Source organism: Bufo gargarizans, chromosome 2, assembly GCF_014858855.1.
Source record: "Bufo gargarizans isolate SCDJY-AF-19 chromosome 2, ASM1485885v1, whole genome shotgun sequence".
Lineage (NCBI taxonomy): Eukaryota > Metazoa > Chordata > Amphibia > Anura > Bufonidae > Bufo > Bufo gargarizans.
The window spans coordinates 323,001,741-323,021,351 of NC_058081.1; the positions used below are offsets into that span (position 1 = coordinate 323,001,741).

General features: G+C 47.1%; 1 protein-coding gene across 6 annotated transcripts in view; it reads right to left on the bottom strand.

Annotated features, from left to right (window-relative positions):
• NR2C1 (nuclear receptor subfamily 2 group C member 1) overlaps positions 1–19,611 on the bottom strand; it is a 69,460-nt gene that overhangs the window by 41,911 nt on the left and 7,938 nt on the right. For 5 of the 6 annotated variants that reach the window (XM_044280520.1, XM_044280523.1, XM_044280522.1 and 2 more), the window contains 2 exons: positions 17,728–17,810; positions 5,910–6,047 (listed from right to left, as the gene is read on the bottom strand). In XM_044280520.1, coding sequence (XP_044136455.1) covers positions 5,910–5,963 — 54 coding nt within the window. In that variant the 5' untranslated portion in view covers positions 5,964–6,047; positions 17,728–17,810. The remainder of the gene's footprint in view (positions 1–5,909; positions 6,048–17,727; positions 17,811–19,611) is intronic. The other variant, XM_044280526.1, reaches the window with a different exon arrangement.

Below are 19,611 nucleotides of genomic sequence, written 5' to 3' on the forward strand. Positions count from 1 at the left end.
AGCGCCGAAATCTGACCCTTCAGAGAACTGAGGCACAGCCCCAGGTCCAGACCCGACTGGAGGAAGGACAGGATTGTGGGAAGAGAAAACCGGAGAGGTGGGATGCTCCGGGACTCACAGAACCCCAGATAGGACCTCCAAACCCGATAGTAGATCCTAGAGGATACGGGCTTACGAGCCCGGATCATGGTGCGGACTACGTCCGCGGAGAAACCCCGTCGCGTTAAGACGGCGGTCTCAATAGCCACGCCGTCAAACGTAGCGAGCCTAAATGCTCGTGGAAGATCGGTCCCTGAGAGAGAAGGTCTTCCCTGGAGGGCAGTGGCCACGGTGCGTCTGCCAACAGCAACATTAGGTCGGCGTACCAAGACCGGCGGGGCCAATCCGGGGCGATTAGAATCGCGGGGACGCCCTCTGCCGCGATCCTCCGAAGAACCCGTGGCAGGAGGGGAAAAGGAGGAAAGACGTACAGAAGGGAGAATTCGCGCCACGGAAGGACGAGCGCGTCGGCGCCGTATGCCTTCGGGTCCCGTGCCCTGGCCAGGTATAGGGGGACCTTGTGGTTGAATTTGGAGGCCATGAGGTCCACGTCGGGGCGACCCCAGCGAAGACAAAGGGCTTCGAACACCTCTGGGTGCAGGGACCATTCTCCCGGGTCGATGGTGGACCGGCTGAGGAAATCCGCCGCCCAGTTGTCCACCCCCGGGATGTAAATCGCAGATAAGGCCGGCACGTGCGTCTCCGCCCAGAGGAGAATGAGGGTCACCTCTTGCATCGCTGCGAGTGCCTCCCTGATGGTTTATGTATGCCACAGCCGTGGCATTGTCCGATTGGATCCGAACAGGGTGGCCCTCAGCAGATGGGTCCAGTGTCTGAGGGACAGAAGAATCGCCCTCAGTTCCAGAATATTGATTGGAAGTCTGGACTCCGATAGAGACCAAACGCCCTGGACGGACCGGGGAGGGAAAACCCCCCCCCACCCCCGTAAGCTGGCATCTGTGGTAATCACCAGCCAGTTCAGTGGAAGGAAGGACTTCCCCCTTAGAGGGATATGCAACCACCAGCCGAGGGAAGCTCGAGCCAGGGGAGGCAGAAGAAAGGTCCTGTCCAGACTCCTCAGTGATTTGTCCCAGGCCGACAGAATTGCCCTCTGAAAGGTGCGGGATCGGAATTGTGCGAACGGCACCGCTTCGAAACAGGCAACCATCTTTCCCAACAACCGCATGCTGGATCTGAGGGAAGGGCGGTGATGACGGAGGAGACTGCGAACCGACCCGCGAAGGGCCAGACGCTTGTCCGACGGAAGGCGGACCTCCGCCAACTCTGTATCCAGGAGCATCCCCAGGAAGATCAGCCGTCTGGAGGGGGTAAGGGAAGATTTGGGGTGGTTGATAATCCAACCGAACCGCGTCAGGGTCTCCAGAGTGAGTTCCACACTGCGGGATGTCTGAGAGAAGGAGGGTGCCTTGACCAGGATGTCGTCCAAGTATGGGAGAAGAAAAACACTTCTTGAACGTAGAAGGGCCAAGACAGGGGCCAGGACCTTGGTGAACACTCGAGGAGCAGTCGCCAGACCAAAGGGAAGGGCGACGAATTGGAAGTGATCGTCCCCCACCGCAAAGCGCAGGAAGCGGTGATGACATGGAGCAACCGGAACGTGGAGGTATGCATCCTGAATGTCGATTGAGGCCATGAAATCCCCTCTTTCCAGGGAGGCCACTGCGGACCTGAGAGACTCCATCCGGAATCTCTGCAGTCGGAGAAAACGGTTCAGGCGTTTTAGGTCCAAGATCGGACGCACTGAGCCTTCCTTCTTGGGAACCACAAAGAGGTTCGAGTAGAACCCCCTGAACCTGTCCGTCGGAGGCATGGGGGCGACGACACCCTTGTCCATTAGAGAGTGAATGGCCGCGAAGAAGGCGGCCACTCGTACGGGATCTTGCGGAGGACGGGATCGGAAGAAACGGTCTGGCGGAATGGACGCAAATTCGATTTTGTATCCGCAAGATACAATCTCGAGCGCCCATGCGTCTGAGATGTGGGCCCGCCATACGTTCCTGAATAGGAGAAGGCGGCCCCCCACCCGGGTGGGTGGGGGCGCACCTTCAGGCAGAGGGCTGCTGGCCTGTGGGAGCCCGTGCAGGCTGGGACTTGCGCCAGGTAGGTTGCGTCCGAAAAAACGGCTTCTTGCGTCTATCCTGGGCTGGGCCAGAGGAAGAAGAACTGGCCGCGGGTCTAGACCCGGTAGGCTTGCGAAAGGACCGAAAACGGGACGAACCAGCGCGACCACGGGGGGCGCCCATTGGCCTGGACTGGGGGAGGCGAGTACTCTTCCCACCCGTGGCCTCTGATATAAGTTCGTCCAGACGGGTTCCGAACAGGCGGGAACCCGTGAATGGTAGGCCGGCCAAAGAGCGTTTGGAAGCGGCGTCCGCCGCCCAAACCTTCAGCCAGAGTTCCCTCCTGACAGAAACTGCCAGGGCAGAGGAACGGGCAATGAGGGCACCCGCATCAAGGGAGGCCTCACAGACGAATTTTCCGGCCTGAACAATTAGTTGGGCTAAGGAACGGAGGTCCTGAACAGGGACGTCCGACCCTAACTCCCGTTCCAGTTGCAAACCCCATTCAGAGACCGCTTTGCCAACCCAGGCGGAGGCAAAGACCGGTCTAAGGGCCGAACCAGAGGCAGTAAATATGGCCTTGGAGAGGGATTCCGTACGACGGTCCTCAACAGACTGGAGGGAAGATCCGTCCTGTACAGGAATAGTAGTGCTTTTGGACAGGCGAGCCACGGGAGGATCAACCTTAGGCGGGGATGTCCACGTGGTCACAGAATCCGCTGGAAAGGGATAACAAATGTCCAGCTTTTTGGGTGTAATAAAGCGGACGTTAGGCCGAGTCCAAGCCTTGGATACCACAGAAGAAAAATCAGCGTGTATGGGAAAAACCTTGGAGGCCTGTTTGGGGCGGAGAAAGGACACGCCGGCCTGTTCAGAGCTGGGGGGGTCATCGTGTAGCTGAAAGGTATCACGGATGCTAGTGACAAGATGCCCCACAGCGGACGCCAATTTGGACGGAAGCTCTGAGTCCATGTCCACGTCCGAATCCGCCAGTTCTCCCTCAGAAAGCGTATCCCTTTGAGAGGATAGACTTGACTGAGCTCGCACGCATGGCGGAGAGAGCGAAGCATCTGGAGAAGATGTGCGCTCAACCCTTGAACGTTTCTGAGTATGCCGGGCCCTGGAAGATTCGCTGGGAGGCAGGGAACCAGTGGGGGCGGCAGAAACGGTAGTCCCAGCGGGTGCGACAGGGATTGTGGCAGCCTGCGGGAGAGGCGGTCTATCCACGAGACGGCCCACTACGTGTGTAAGGCTTTCCACCGCCTGAGACAGAGACCTAGCCCAGTCAGGGGGTTCAGAGGCACCGGGGGGCGCAGCGGGAAGCGGGCCCTGCACCGGGGCCTGACATGCAAGGCAATGCGGCTCAGATTGCCCACGCGGAAAAAGTTCCTTACAGGCGGTACAGGCATGGTACCAGGGTTTGGGGGCACCTGTGGGATCTGACATGCTGAAGTGTGGTTGTACTCTAATATAGAGACCACAAAGGGTTATAGCAGCTATGACCAGGAGGGTTAGGAGAGGGTTAACTGTCCTACCAGTGCCTCAGAAGAACGTCAGGAGATGGCCCAGATCAGCAGCAGCAGAGAAGCAGTGAACAGCAGTGAGCAGCAGAGAGCGCCCACAGAAGCCGAGCGATGTACACAGGAGGTTAGAGTCCCCCACCGTGTCCCAGCTTCCTGTCAGGAGTGAGGAAGCGCGGGAAACCTCAGCAGAAAGCGCGGGGAACAAGCTCCGCCCCCTCCAGCGCTTGGAATGTCTCCTGTGAAGGAGAACGTAGCTCCGCCCCCAAAATGATGCGCGGAAGCCCCGCCCCCTGCCGGGACCGCTAAGCCCCGCCCCCCGTTCTCGGCGGGAAGGGGGAGAGAGAGAAGAGAAAAATGGAGTCAGCCCCGATGAGGGGGAGGGGGGGGGGGGGGAGAAAGATAGCAGCGTGGGGGGGAAAAGCGTGGGGGTGCTGAGGATGCTGCTGTGCTGCATTGTCCTGCAGATGAGCGCTCAGAATGAGCGACCACGGGTGCCCCCCTTACCCAGAGGGGTAGATGCTGCAGATAGGGACGGGGTATGGGCTGGAATAGCCATCTCACCGTGCGACGTCTTCACCCTCAGTCCTTTCCAGCAGGGTCGCCCCTTCAGCCACTGGCACCGCAGTGGCAGGAAGCTGGAAGAGGGGCTTGGCGTGCGGGCGACCCCCTAGCTGGCGGGATGTAGGGGAGCCATTGCTGCCCAGATCCTCCTATTGCTTCTGTGGGGGAGGCAGCAGTGCAGATAAGTTGGCACTGGCGCAGCTCAACCCCGGGAGAGCAGAGAGGTCAAATGCGTCTCTGGTATCCCTAGGAAAAAATAAAATAACAAAATTAGAAGAAAAAGTAAAAATAACAAGGAGAAAACAGCCCTGCAGTAGCAGGGAGTGTCTTGCCTCCTTGGACACTAAGCTAAAACTGGTAGCCTCTATCTCCAGGCTGAGGGTATAGCTGATGGAGGAGGGGCTTAACAGTTTTACTTAGTGTCACGCCTCCTAGGGAGCTGAGCTATACCCAAGGTCTGTGTCCCCCAAGGAAAATGGGCGAGAAACACAGATACCAGCCGCGTGCATTCCGCATTTTGCAGAATGAAACGGCAGGCCTCCGGTAGAACAGTCCTATTCTTGTCCGTAATGCGGACAAGAATAGGACATGTTCTATAATTTTGTGGATAGCATGGAACGGATGTGCAGATGCAGACAGTACACTCAGTGCTTTCCGCATTTTTTGTGACCGCACTTAATTGAATGGGTTTGCATCAGACCCGCAAAGAATGCTGATTGGATGCGGACAAAAGATACATTCGTGTGCATGAGCCCTTAGGGTGAGTTCACATCACCACTGTAAATTTCTGTTGTTCTGCTCAGTAAGAGGAAATAACAGAAATGCTTGGAGGACTTGGCATGCAGGACTTTATGTATCCAGTGTTTTTGACGGAATCTGTGAAGGAGCCGTCAATGCAGATGTGAACAAGCCCCAACCAGTATAAACCATCTCTAAGGTATTCAGACAGTGCAGTGAAATTGAAATTGTTATACAACTGGGCAGGTGACAAACTTTTACTGCAACTGCCAGAAATATTTGTCAAAATTGTGTTTAGTTTTTTTTTTTTAATGCCACTGGCTAGGGTTAATAAGCCCCTGGGTGCCACTGGCTAGGGTTAATAAGCCCCTGGGTGCCACTGGCTAGGGTTAATAAGCCCCTGGGTGGAGTCTGGGTTGAACAGCAGGCAGTTATAGCCAATTGATAAAGTATAGACTCAGAATACTAATTTGCACTGTGGCAGTATTGGCTATAACTGCCCAGTTCTTGCTGTTCATTCACCTCAGTTCTAGTCACTCTACCCAAGGTCTTACAGATCCACTAGTGCCCACACTGTCCATAGCACCTCCTCTGTCAAGAAGCTGCTTACCTCCACCAGGCTGCCATTCCACTGTCAAGAGCCAGCACTCGGCTATTTTGGCAACCCCATAGAAATAAATGGCAGGCGGCCGCTCACGCGCAGTGCACCAGCCTTCACTTTGCCAGCTGCATTTACGAGATAGTGCTGGTCCCAGAGGTGGGACCTGCACATATTAGACAATGGGGGCATATCCTAGCAATGTGTCTGAGATGGGAAAATCGCTTCAAGGGGCTAAAATAACCACCATCATATTTTTACTTTAAGATGACATTCTGCAGTTCTATTACATGCCTCAGTTATTCTCTCTCTCTCTCTCTCTGAGAAATCATCAGCCAAAGTATAACTAAACAATTCTGAGAAGGATACCTCTCCCATTTGCTGTTCGATAATTTGGTGGGCTATTTCTTCTATAGACGCCATGATCTGTCTTCACTGAAAAACCTTTGGAATTAAAGATGTTCTTTAGGACATCCAGTTTTGTGCCAAGTATAAGCCTGTGAAAAACTATGCAAAAAAAAAAATCAGAAATGTAAAAGACTGTCAGCTCGTCAACACCCTCAAACTACAGCACATTGTTTGTAAAGGAATTTGATTATGTACTTTGTATCCTTATACTTATTTGCCTTCTGACACTCTGCTCCCACAAGCTGGCAGTTAGGGTACTTTCACACTAGCGTTGTAAGAATCCAGCAATCCATATACAAAACGGAAAGCTTTTTTTTTCCAGATCCGTTAGACGAATCCGGTGAAATGCCAGATCCGTCTCATCTGGAATAACTGATCCGGTATTTAATTTTTTTTTAAAGATCAAAAGAGAAACCCGCTCCTCCTATATCCCGACGCATGCGCATACCGGAAAACCGGATCCGGCAATGTGACAATTTCCGAAACACTTGGTACTGGATCTGGCATTAATACATCTCTATGGAAATTAATGCCTGATACGGCAAGTGATGTATTGCTCTGGTATTTTGTCTGGTCAAATACCGTAAAAGGGACGGAACTGAAGACATCCTGATGTATACTGAACGGACTGCTTTCCATTCAGAATGCATTAGGACAAAACTGATGAGTTTTTTTCCGGTATTGAGACCCTTTACCGGATTTCAATACCAGAAAAGAATAACGCTATTGTGAAAGTACCGTTAGGCTGGCTAACAGAAGATCTAGGCTACAATACCAGAAATCCACCCAGTGTTGCATTTCTTGTGACGCTGGGGTCACAGTAACTTGGCAGTACAGCCATTCAGTTTAGTAGCTGCACTGCCACAGTGTCAGGTGTCACCAGTCTAAAATGCATTAAAAGGGGTTGTGTTACTTTAGCAAATAACTTTATCTACATGATAAATGCTAATACAAGACACTTACTATTGTATTGTGACAGAAGAAAGCACCAGCCTGTGTGAGCTCCCACGTTCTCGGCTGGTACTTTTTCCTATAGTGTGCAAGCACGGCAACCACTGATGGATTGCAGGATGGTGGTAACCATGGAAACGAGCAGTGTATAACATGAAAGAAAAATTAATCCAGCCAGCAAAGGAGGCAATATGGATGTATAATCACAATACATTAGTAACGGGCTTGTATTAACTTTCTCTACATGATAAATGCCACTTGCTGAAGTGACAACCCCTTTAAAGGGGTTGTACATGCCCATCAATATCAGATTGTTGGGGCTCCAACACCTGGCACACCTGCCTCTTGTGTGTCCTGTGTCCTCTTCACTGTTTAGCAGCACACAGTCTAGATCAGGGGTGCACAACCTTTTTTGGTCTGGGGGCCGCATTGTCACATCGCTCTATTTCAAGGGGCCGCAAATAAAAAAAAATGATGATCGGCTCATCTGCCTATTACTCAAGCCAGTGCAAAGTGAATGGGGAGTAGTGATCGCTGCAGCAGTCCTTTCGCCTTCATTTAGATTACACGGCAAGATGTGCTGCAGATAATTGCACATCTTTCATCCTGATAAAATATGTAAATCAGCCAACAAACTAGCGATTCCTTGTTTATCGACTGATCGGCTGCACGATTATACCGCCAGATATCAGATATGAGCACTTGTCCTGAATATCGTGCTACAGCATGGTCCCTGAAAATAAAGAGTTGTACTTACCTGCTCCCCTCCGCTCCTACGCACTGCCTCTGCCGTTTACACCTGGCAGTGCATGGTCATGATCATACACCACTCCAGCCAATGACTGGCTTACGCGGTGATGTGGCCACAAGCAGCATGTCACTTCTAAAGCCAGTCATTGACTGAAGCCGTGCAAGTGACCATGACCATGCACTGTCAGGTGTAAACAGCGCAGGAACCGGTAGATGGAGGCGCAGTGGACCAGAGCAGCGTGGAGCAGGTTAAGTATGAACCTTCTATTTCAGGGGCTATGCTGCAGGAACTTGTTAAAAGTCATTTTTACCAGAAAAGTGGCGACATTTCCTTCCATCCTGCCTCCTATTCATAAATCAGAGTTTTCCCTCACTGCAGAGGCCAGCGCTTACTGGTTATTACCTCCTCCTGCCCCCAGTTATAGGGGCCCTGCAATAACCAGTAAGCACTTTACCTTGCTAGTGGGGAAGGCGCTTATTGGTTAACGCTTGACTGACCAGGCCTGAAAAGGCCTTAATGACCAGACACTTTTTTGTGATTTAGCACGCGTGGTGGTTTAAACAGTTGTAACTGTTATTTATTGGACTTGCAACAATTTTTATCTGGGGTAAAACTGTACATAACGTTTTTAAAAAGTATTTTTTCCTTTTATTTGTATTTTATAATTGGTAAAATATATATACATATATTTATTTATTTTATTTGCCACATATGTCCCAGGAGGTCATAAAAAAACATTTGGAGGACAATGAACACTTTTCTTTTTTTTTGTATTTTATTTTATTTTTTTCCCTTTTTTTTTTTTTTTTTTTTTTTAAATATATTTTTGCCACATATGTCCCCCAAGGGGTCATAAAAAGACTGTTGCAGAACAGTGAATACTGTTTTATTTTTTATTTTCTATTTTTTTTTGTGCCACATTTTATTTCTCTTTTATCTATATTTTATTATATTTTATTTAGTTTTGAAAAAATTTTAAATAATTTTTTAACTTTTTATTTTTATATATTTTTACCACATAATTTGTTCCCAAGAACAACTGAAAGACCTTTGGGAGACAATAAGACTTTTTTTGTACTATTTGCACTGTAACTGAAGCATCCAAAAGAGCCCCAGTTACAGGGAAGCCAGTCTGCTGGTGGGCTTTGTACCAGGGCAGAGCTGATCAGGGTCTACTTTACTGACCCTGCAGCACTGCTCCCGAGACAACCAGTGATCACCGGGTCCACACTGCAGAGCGCTCATAGAGGAGAAGGCAGAAGAGCTGATCAAGCTCTTGTCTTCTCCTCGGCTTCCTCGCTCTAACTAATAGCCAGGGACCCTTACCTGCTACAGTGTAGGAGTAAAACCTGTGATCAATCCACTGTGCAGCGCTCCGGGCAGAAACACAGCTCATCACAAAAGCGGCAGTGTTTATGCCCAGCAGGACGGGGGTCGCAAAACATGGCTCTGGGGGCTGCACGGTTGTGCACTCCTGGTCTAGATTGTACCTGTAGCGCAGTGTAATTACACCTTTCTCCCACTCACTTGAATGGGATGTACAGGTGTAATTAAACAGAATTAACACTACAATCTAGACTGCATGCAAGTAAACACAGAAGAGGATGCTGCACTCACACAAGGGCCACGGCCTCTTAAAACAGCTTATCTGTGGTTGTGCCAGTTGTCAGTCCCGGACTGGTCTGATATTGATAAACTATCCATAGGACGGCGATACAGTTCAATACTGCAGCAAGGAAGGAGGCTGATGTCTCGCTGCCATGTCGTTCACCCTCATAAGCCACATGCCAGTAGTCCATCAGAGGATGGTGAAGGTGGTGTGATATCATCATCATCATCATCATTAGGGATGTCCCGATACAATTTTATTTTTTTTAGACAGAGTACGAGTACCGATACTTTTATTTAAGTACTCACCGATACCAATTAAATAAATAACACATTTATTTTGTGACCACTGACCAACCAAAAGTCCAAAAAACAGCCCCCAGCCTCTCATCAGCACCCCCACCCTCTCCCTCTTATCAGCCCCCTCTGGTAACTCAATCCCCCCATCATTGGTGGCAGTAAGCAGTGCGCCCCCCCCCCCCTCCCCAGTATTAATCATTGGTGGCAGTGGCCACAGGGTCCCCCCCTCCTCCTCCCCCTCATCATTGGTGGCAGTGGGCAGTTCCGATCGGAGTCCCAGCAGTGTAATGCTGGGGCTCCGATCGGTTACCATGGCAGCCAGGACGCTACAGAAGTCCTAGCTGCCATGGTATGTCAGTGAGCAGCATTATACTCCCGTGCGCGGTGGCTGCCGGGCACTCCTTTTTCTGTCTGTGTGGCGCATTGCTAATGCTTATAGCATTAGCAATGCGCCGCACAGACCTATGAGAAGAAGGAGCGCCCGGCGGCCACGGCGCAAGTGAGTATAATGCTGCTCACTAACATACAATGATTAATATAACTTTTATACAGCTACTGAGCTGTTTAGGGGCTCATTTTTTTGCGGGACAATCCATATTTATTGATACCATTTTGCAGTCAAAGCGGAGGGGCAGGGAAGGGGGCGTGGTTATCTTGACTTAAAGCAAGGAGGCCGCTGCCCCCTTGACTAAAATTATGACTAGAGAGGCGCGCCGGCAGGGGATAAAAGAATGTTTTCTTAGCTTTAGCCACATCAGACTTCAGGAAGAGAATTATTGTCTGAAACACGCTGCTGGCTACTCTCTGGTACTGCTGGCGGCTTGGGATGGTTTTTGAAGGTGACATGTTCCCTTTAATTACAGCGATCGGCATTATTGCCGGTCACAGAAATTAGCCGCAAGTCTCTGCTGTTTGAAACATTGTGTAATGAACAGACAAGACCAGAACAAAGAATGAGGATCAGAGATTACGTAATTGGATGTATCGGGAAAGTGAATGGCCTTAAATGTAGTAGTTAGTATCTTGAACTGCAGACCCTGGGCAATGAGGGGCAGTGAAGGAATTGACAGAGGTAGACGAAAAACATGGGAAGATGTGGATTACCCGGGAAGTAGAATTGAGGATAGATTGGAGGGGTGTGAAAGTGCTAGAAGGGAGGCAGCAAAGGAGGATGTTGCAGTAGTCTAGGCAGGAGGGCATGCACTGGCATTTTAGTTAACTCATGCGTGTGGAAGTAGTGAATACAAGCGATTTTCTTGACCTGAAAGCCGCAGGTGGAGATAAGAGTTTGGATGTGTGGTTTGAAGATCAGGGCAGAATCAAACCATGGTGCTGTTAACTGTAATGAATAAGTCTGGTCGGGGAAGTTAACTTGGAGGAGTAACATGGAGGAAATATGATAAATTCTGTTTTCTTCATGTTTTGTTTTAAGACATGGGAGGAGAAGAATGAAAATACAGCTAATAGACACACTGGGATAGAAGGGTCTGGGCCAGAGAGGTCGATGAGTGTCGTCAGCATAGAGGTTGTATTAGAAACCATGGGACTCTATGAGCTCTCCCAGGACCAATGTAAACATGGAGAAAAGTAGGGGATCTAGGTCAAAACCTTGAAGGACAGCAGCAGAGAAAGGGGGCGATTAGGTGGCGTGTATGAATGGGTAACGATAAAAAGTTCTGTCAGTGAGGTAGGAGGAGATCCAGTAGAGGATCAGGTCTTTGACACAGTCAAACCCTCTCTTCTCTTGGCATCAAAGGCAGATGACAGATCAAGAAGAGGGAGAACAGAGTAATGATGTTTAGCTTTGGAAGCTAGCAGGTTATTGACGACTTTGATTAGGGCAGTTGCAGTGGAGTGATTGGGTCTGAAAGCGGATTGTAGTAGGTCAAAGAATAAGTAGGATGAGAAGTGGGAAGATAGTTCAAGATGGATATCTTGTTCTTGAGAAAGAGGCACAAGATTGTGCAATAGCTGGATAATGAAGATGGGTCAAGGGAGGGATTTTTGCGTATGGGTGTGATGGTGGCATGTTTAAAAAGAGGAAAGGAAGATACCAGTGGCTAGTGATAGGTTGAAGATGTGGGTTAGGGCAGGGATAAGTATAGTGGTTAGGTAATAGATGAGGTGGGATGGGGTTAGGTCAATGACACAGGTTGTTAGGTGTGGTTTGGAGATTAAGATGGCTGGCTTTTCCTCAGTGATGCTGTTAAATTGGGTTAGTTTTCAAGAGCATTGAGTAGTTATGTAGATAGGTTGCGAGGATTGTTGGTTGAGGCTCTCAGATTTGATGTATGAAATATCAGGCAAAGTCTTCAGCCAAGATGAGGGGTGTGGGAGAGGGTACTGGGGAACGAAGTACAGAGGTATTAAACAATAGTTTGGGGCTGTGCAAACGATGACATGGCAGTAGTGACGTAATCCTTGAATTTGTGCAGCCTTGAATTGGAGAACAGATTGTTTGTATGTGATGAAGTCTTCTTTGGAGGGAGTCGTTCTGCAACACTGGAAACTTGCCTCAGTTCTTTTGTCTGGTGAGAGTGCCCGAGTTGTCGATTGATTTGATGGGTTCTGGTGTAAGCAAGAGAAGCCAAGGGCTGAAGTAATTGTAGTGTTGCAGAAAACGCCATCTGTTTCAGCATCATGAAGGGAATATATGGTGGACAAAGGTAATGCCTCCTGCACCGTGGCCGAACTGCAGGCCGCATTGCACGAATACCAACCGTGGGGAAGCAGCGGCGGATCGCGGACCCATTCACTTTAATGGGTCCGCAATCCGCCCGTTCCACAAAAAGATAGAACATGTCCTATCTTTTTGCAGAACGGAAGTATGGGGCGAAACCCCACGGAAGTACTCCGTAGTGTTCCGTTCCACATTATTTCGCATCTCCGGATTTGCGGACCCATTGAAGTGAATGGGTCCCCATCCGTGATGCAGAATGCACACGGAACGGCGCCAGAGTATTGCGGATACGCAAATGCGGTCCGCAATACGGCAACGGGACACCTACGGTTGTGTGCAGGAGGCCTAAGAGAGAGTCAGAGTGTGTGAATGGAGAGATGTTTGACGTTCCTAAGAGGGTGTGCTATTGCGTGGGATGGGGGCAGTTAAAGGAAATATGTCACCAAAACGTTTATCTGCCAGTTAAAAATCAGATAGTAGCACATTTTTCTGATTGTAGATTTTTTATTTTATTAATATGGAGGAAGCCATCTTGCCTGAGCTGTTCTTAACAGCATTTACAAAGCATTAATAAAAAAAAAAAAATAAAAAAAACATGGCCCATAGACAGTGGTCAGGAGGGGACCCTATTGACTTACATAGGATCATTTTCTAGGCATGCTCTGTGACCTGTGCAGAGGTCATTGTACAAGGAAGGAGTAGATAAGTTCTGAATCACCTATTGTGACTGGTGGATCCTGTCTTATCTATACACAGAGGTGATATCTTCTTTTCATTACAGGCTTAGGTTACGGTTTAGGATAATATGTAACTGTGGTTAAGTAATCTGTATAAACCAAGAAGTGGCACCAATTATTAGACATAGTGGCTAGTGCAAAAACTGCAGGATTTTTGGTTTTAGTTTAAATATAAAAAGTGATATGGAAAATTAAATAAAACTTCATAAAAAATATTTTTTTTACAAATATGTTAAACATTAAATTTTTTATTTTATTTAAACAGCAGGTCATTTTCTGATGACAGATTTCCTTTAAAGACAGTGGTTGAGAATACAAGAAGATTCTCTTAGATTGTTAGCCCTCGCTCGCAGGGCGCTCTTTCCTTCTGTACCAGTTTGTAATTTGTCTTGTTAATGCTTAGTGCAATTGTCTATATTATGTATGTATACGCCTTATCATATGTACAGCGCCATGAAATGAATAGCGCTTTAATAATAATAATAATACAGTCTGGTCCATAAATATTGGGACAGCGACACAATTCTAACATTTTTGGCTCTATACACCACCACAATGGATTTAAAATAAACGAACAAGATGTGCTTTAACTGCAGACTGTCCGCTCTAATTTGAGGGTATTTACATCCAAATCAGGTGAACGGTGTAGGAATTACAACAGTTTGCATATGTGCCTCCCACTTGTTAAGGGACCAAAAGTAACTTTCACTTTTTAATACTTGGTTGCAAATCCTTTGCAGTCAATTACAGCCTGAAGTCTGGAACACATAGACATCACCAGACGCTGGGTTTCATCCCTGGTGATGCTTTGCCAGGCCTCTACTGCAACTGTCTTCAGTTCCTGCTTGTTCTTGGGGCATTTTCCCTTCAGTTTCGTCTTCAGCAAGTGAAATGCATGCTCAATCGGATTCAGGTCAGGCGATTAACTTGGCCATTGCATAACTTTCCACTTCTTTCCCTCTGCACTGTGAAGCGCCGTCCAATTAGTTCTGAAGCATTTGGCTTAATATGAGCAGATAATATTGCCCGAAACACTTCAGAATTCATCCTGCTGCTTTTGTCAGCCGTCACATCAATAAATACAAGAGAACCAGTTCCATTAGCAGCCATACATGCCCACGACATGACACTACCACCACCATGCTTCACTGATGAGGTGGTATGCTTAGGATCATGAGCAGTTCCTTTCCTTCTCCATACTGTTCTCTTCCCATCACTCTGGTACAAGTTGATCTTGGTCTCATCTGTCCATAGGATGTTGTTCCAGAACTGTGAAGGCTTTTTTAGATGTCGTTTGGCAAACTAATCTGGCCCTTCCTGTTTTTGAGGCTCACCAATGGTTTACATCTTGTGGTGAACCCTCTGTATTCACTCTGGTGAAGTCTTCTCTTGATTGTTGCCTTTGACACACATACACCTACCTCCTGGATAGTGTTCTTGATCTGGCCAACTGTTGTGAAGGGTGTTTTCTTCCCAAGGGAAAGAATTCTTCGGTCATCCACCACAGTTGTTTTCCCGGGGTCTTCTGGGTCTTTTGGTGTTGCCGAGCTCTTTTTAAGAATGTTCCAAACAGTTGTTTTGGCCACGCCTAATGTTTTTGCCATCTCTCTGATGGGTTTGTTTTGTTTTTTCAGCCTAATGATGGCTTGCTTCACTAATAGTGACATCTCTTTGGATCCCATCTTGAGAGTTGACAGCAACAGATTCCAAATGCAAATAGCACACGTGAAATAAACTCTGGACCTTTTATCTGCTCATTGTAATTGGGATAATGAGGGCATAACACACACCTGACCATGGAACAGCTGAGAAGCCAATTGTCCCATTACTGTTGGTTCCTTAACAAGTGGGAGGCACATATGCAAACTGTTGTAATTTCTACACCGTTCACCTGATTTGGATGTAAATACCCTCAACTTAAACCTGGCAGTCTGCAGTTAAAGCACATCTTGTTCGGAAGTCGATTTGCATAAAACTTTGTCCGTAATACTGTACGGAGCAGGAGCTCCGTACAGTATTAGAATGTATTGGCTCCGATGAGTTGAAGTTATTGCTTCGCGAAGTCTCGCGAGACTTTGGGTAATAACTTCTTAAATGAATTAGTACTGTAAAAAATCATTTCCCGAACTCTGGTTCGGTTCCAAGTTGGCAGCAATAACTCATTGGACCAATACATTCTAATACTGTATGGGGCTCCTGCTCCATACAGTATTAGAACAAAGCTTTATGCGAATCGACTTCGGATGTTTTATTCGCTCATCCCTTGTGGTGACTGTCATTTTGACAGAAAGATTACAGCTGCATGTTGCACATTTCTTTCAATCTGAAGGAACTGCCGACAGTGGCATAGAACAGAGCCCATGACAGCTGCGTGAGAATAGCCTTACTTTGCTAACATTTATTACTGTTCGCTTCCTTGGAGGTACTGGGTTCGAACTTCTTGTCACTAGGGGGTACTTGTCGTGAAAAGTTTGATTACCGTTTGTTTAACAGATACCCAAAATTGTATGCAGATGACAGAAGAGCATCAGCATGCATTCACTTTATATCGACTTTAATGTTTTTGTTCGTTTTGCAGACACAAAAAACAGAGTCTACTATTTTTGGGTATCTGTAAAGTGATCTGCTTAGCAAATTATATAAACGTGATGTGAACCCAACCTTACTGTAGTATGGGCGGGTTTGAGCTGACAGTTTGCACTTAATGTTAAAGCCCCACTAAATAAATTCTCCTTTAAGAGTTCTAGACGTGGGTAAAGATTAGCTATGGCGACATGAACACTTGCTTTGACTACTTTCCATTATATACCTCCTGTCTAATGCGATGACAGCCTCTGTCCTAGCCCCTAATCTGCATCTATCTGAATGTTATACGGTGTTCCGATCCCCTATCCTGTGCATAGAGGATAACTAGGGATGAGCGAATCAACTTCGGATGGTACATCCGAAGACCATTAGCTAAAAACTTTGTTGTAATATTTTAAAGGAAGCAAGCGCTCCGAACAGTATTAGAATGTATTTGCTCCAGTTGCCGAAGTTATTACTTTGTGAAATTGGGCGAGACTTCGTATAATAACTTTGGAAATTAATTATTACCGTAAACAACCTTGGCACCGATCTCGTGTTCAGTTCCAAAGTACCACTAAGAACCGAATCAGAGTTCAGTACCAAGGTTGTTTACAGTAATAGTTACCGAAGTCTTGCGCAACTTCACGAATAATTTTGGCTCATTGGAGCCAATACATTCTAATACTGTACGGAGCGGGAACTCTGTACAGTATTACAACAAAGTCGATTCGCTCATCCCTAGGGATAACTTAAGACAGATTCAGCCTAGTCTCTTCATCCCAAGGTCCAAGAGACAAATTAATGTGGATTTTTGTGCAGAAAAGTAAGGTAAGATTTTCAAAATCTCATGTACACGGTGCAAAATTTTTAGCTGTCAATTTTACGTGCGCATTTTCAGTGCAGATTTTGCCCTTTTCAATGCAAATGGTGATATATGAGGCAAATTCAAGAAAAAATCCGTTATACAATCCAGAAGTAAATCATATGGATAATGGTGCGAAAACCTGAAAAACTTCAGAAAGGTCCAGCTTCCAATAAAAACTGTCTATTGTAGCAAACGATAAAACCCAATATACAGAAAATAGGACGCAGCATCTACGCATTTTGGACCAGAAAAATCAAGGTTCTGAGGGCTCATTCACACGAACGTAAGGGCTCCAGGCCAATATTGCAGACCACAAACGGCAGGTCCACAACATACAGGCACTGACCGTGTGCACGCCACGCTGTGGATGCAGACCCATTGACTTGAATGGATCCGCCAGCCACAAGGAATGGCAAAAGATAGGACATGCTGTATCTTTTGCGGAGGCACGGAGCAGAAGCCCACAGAAACGTTTGGAAGCACATCTATGGGCTGTCCGGTACATGCCTCAGCAGCACCACAAAAGACAGAACATGTTCTATCTTTGATCTTACAGTATGTTGTGGATTGTGGACCCATTCAAATCAACGGGTCCACAAACGGAGTGCCCTTGAACTGCGGGCCGCTGTTTGCAGTCCACGGCACGGGCACGTAGCCCTTATGTTCGTGTGAGACCTTACTCATATGTGAGACAGTTCGTTTTCTGATTCTAGAAGCGCTTTTCCAAAGCCAGTCAGTGCCTTCTAATCTGGTCAAAGGTGAGCTGTATGGAACTGTCTTTTCACATATTTAGTGTAGTTTATGCAGTTTTTGCACCATCGGGTGCATGTACCCTATAGACAGTGTGCATTGCGAAGGACCAGGAAGTAGAGACCAGAAATAATCCGGAGAGCATTAGAATGGGGGAGTATGAGGAATGACGAGGGGAGTACCACATATTTTATGTCATTCTTTTTCTAGAAGGGTTTGTCAAGTTTCAGGAAGAAACCAGACAACACAGGAGATCCGCCTGCAATAAAGAATAAATAAGGCCTCGTCCTTGTGAAAATCATGGACACAACACAGCTGGCATCAGCGTTTGGTCCGTTTTTCACTGACCGCTAATATGAGATGTGTTGTAAATTAATCTTCAGCTGAGCAGTGTCCGTGGAATATGGATGACACACGGAGGGCAAAAAACAGACACGCGGACCAAACATAGATGCTTCACAGATAAAACACAGATTTTTTTTTCCGCAGATGTCAATGGACATAACTGACAACCTCTTTCACCCACTGTCCTGCCTGTCTGCAGTCTGAAGCTCCTTCCGCGTGCTCACCTTTGTCAGCTAGCTGAGTGCGCTCTGGGCTGTCCGGAGGAGCAGAGGAGAGGTGGCTGAATAATTTATGAAAGATTTCTCCTCTGAAAAGAAAAGGAGAGAAGACATTCAAAAAGGAATAGAAGGCCATGATGGCGTGGATTTTCAAAGGCCTCATCAGGTCTGAGAGATCCATTTAACAACGTATGCAGCTTGTTGTGAAATCGGATGACAAATCCTCTTTATGGGCTCATGCACACGACCGTTGCCTGTTTTGTGGTCTGCAAAACATTTATAACAGCCGCTGGAACTTCCGGGCCCCGGTAGAACAGAACTATCCTTGTCCGTACCGCAGACAAGAATAGGACATGTTATATATTTTTGCAGGTACCACTGAACGGACAGCACGCGGTTTGCTGGCAGCACCACTGAAGTGGATAGGTACGCATCAGACCTGCAAAAAATACGGATCAGATGCAGATAAAAAAGGAATAGGCCAACTATTTTTTTTTACTAATTAAAATGAGACACAAACAAATTTTATCTGTACAGGCAGGATTAAAATGACAGATAACACATGATCCACCATTCACAATAGGTGATATCACAGCTCATCTACTCCCTCCTGACCTCTGCACAGGTCACAGAGCATTGCCTAGAAAACTCCCCCACAGAAGTCAAGGAGGTCCCCTCCTGACCATTGTGTCTATGGCCCATGGGGCTGTCGTTAAGAGTATCTCTAAGGCCTCATGCACACGGCTATATGTATTTTGCAGTCTGTAAATCCTAGAGTCGCAAAATACACATACTGTCCATGTTGCATTCGGATTCTCTGTGTACTCATTGAGTTCAATGGGTCCATTGTCCGCATTTTGCGGACACATTGTATATATTTGCCGAATGGAGATAGGGATGTGGAAAGCACACAGATGACTGAAGGCAATGGCTCCACAAAAATGCAAACAGCATCTGTATTTTGCGGACCACCAGACAGATGCGGTCATGTGCATGAGGCCTAAACACTTAAAAGCTCAGGTAAGGTGGCTTCCCCTATAATCATGTTCAGGAAGTAGAATAAAAAAAATAAAAAAGAAATCTACATTTAGAAAGTAAAAGCAGAGGAGAATCGCTATCTGGCTTTAACTGGCCGATAACATTTTTGGTGACATTTCCTTTAACGGCATTCAGAGACAAGTTTTCCTGCAGCCTCATTAACTTCTATGGGAGAGTTTTCTAGACATGCTCTGCCTGAGCAAAGGTCACTGTGTAAGGAAGGGGTAGATAAGCTGTGACAATAACCTATTGTGAATGGCGGATCCTGTCCTATCTGTAATTCATAAGATGGATTTACATGTACAGAGGAGCAGCCAATTATCAGGATGAAAGCATTCCTTCACAACAGTCTGCTGCTCATTAAGTGGAGGTGAAGCGTTACATTTACAAGCAGCGATCTCCTCCACAGTATGAGGGATTGCTATTGCTACCGCTCGTCCTCATACAGCTGCATTGCTTCTGGGCAGCAGATCACCGTTTAGACAGCACAACCTGCTGCCCAGGAATGATCGTTTACTTGCCAGCAATAACGATCATTTCACCCGATGAACAAGTGTTTTGCTCGTTCATCGGGTGATCGGTGGCACATTTAGATGGGCAGATTGTCAGAACGAGCGAAGGAATCTTCAAATGTTCATCCCCGATAATCTTCCAGAATATCTGCAAGAGTTGAGCAGAGTGGTATATAAATTTGAGGGGAAAAAAAATCTGTATAAGGGTTCATTCACACGTCCGCAAGTGTTTTGCAGTTTGCAAATTGCAGATCAGCAAAACACAGACACTGGCATGTACGTTCCGCATTTTGCGGACCACACATGGCCGGCACTATAACGGAAATGCCTTTTCTTGTCC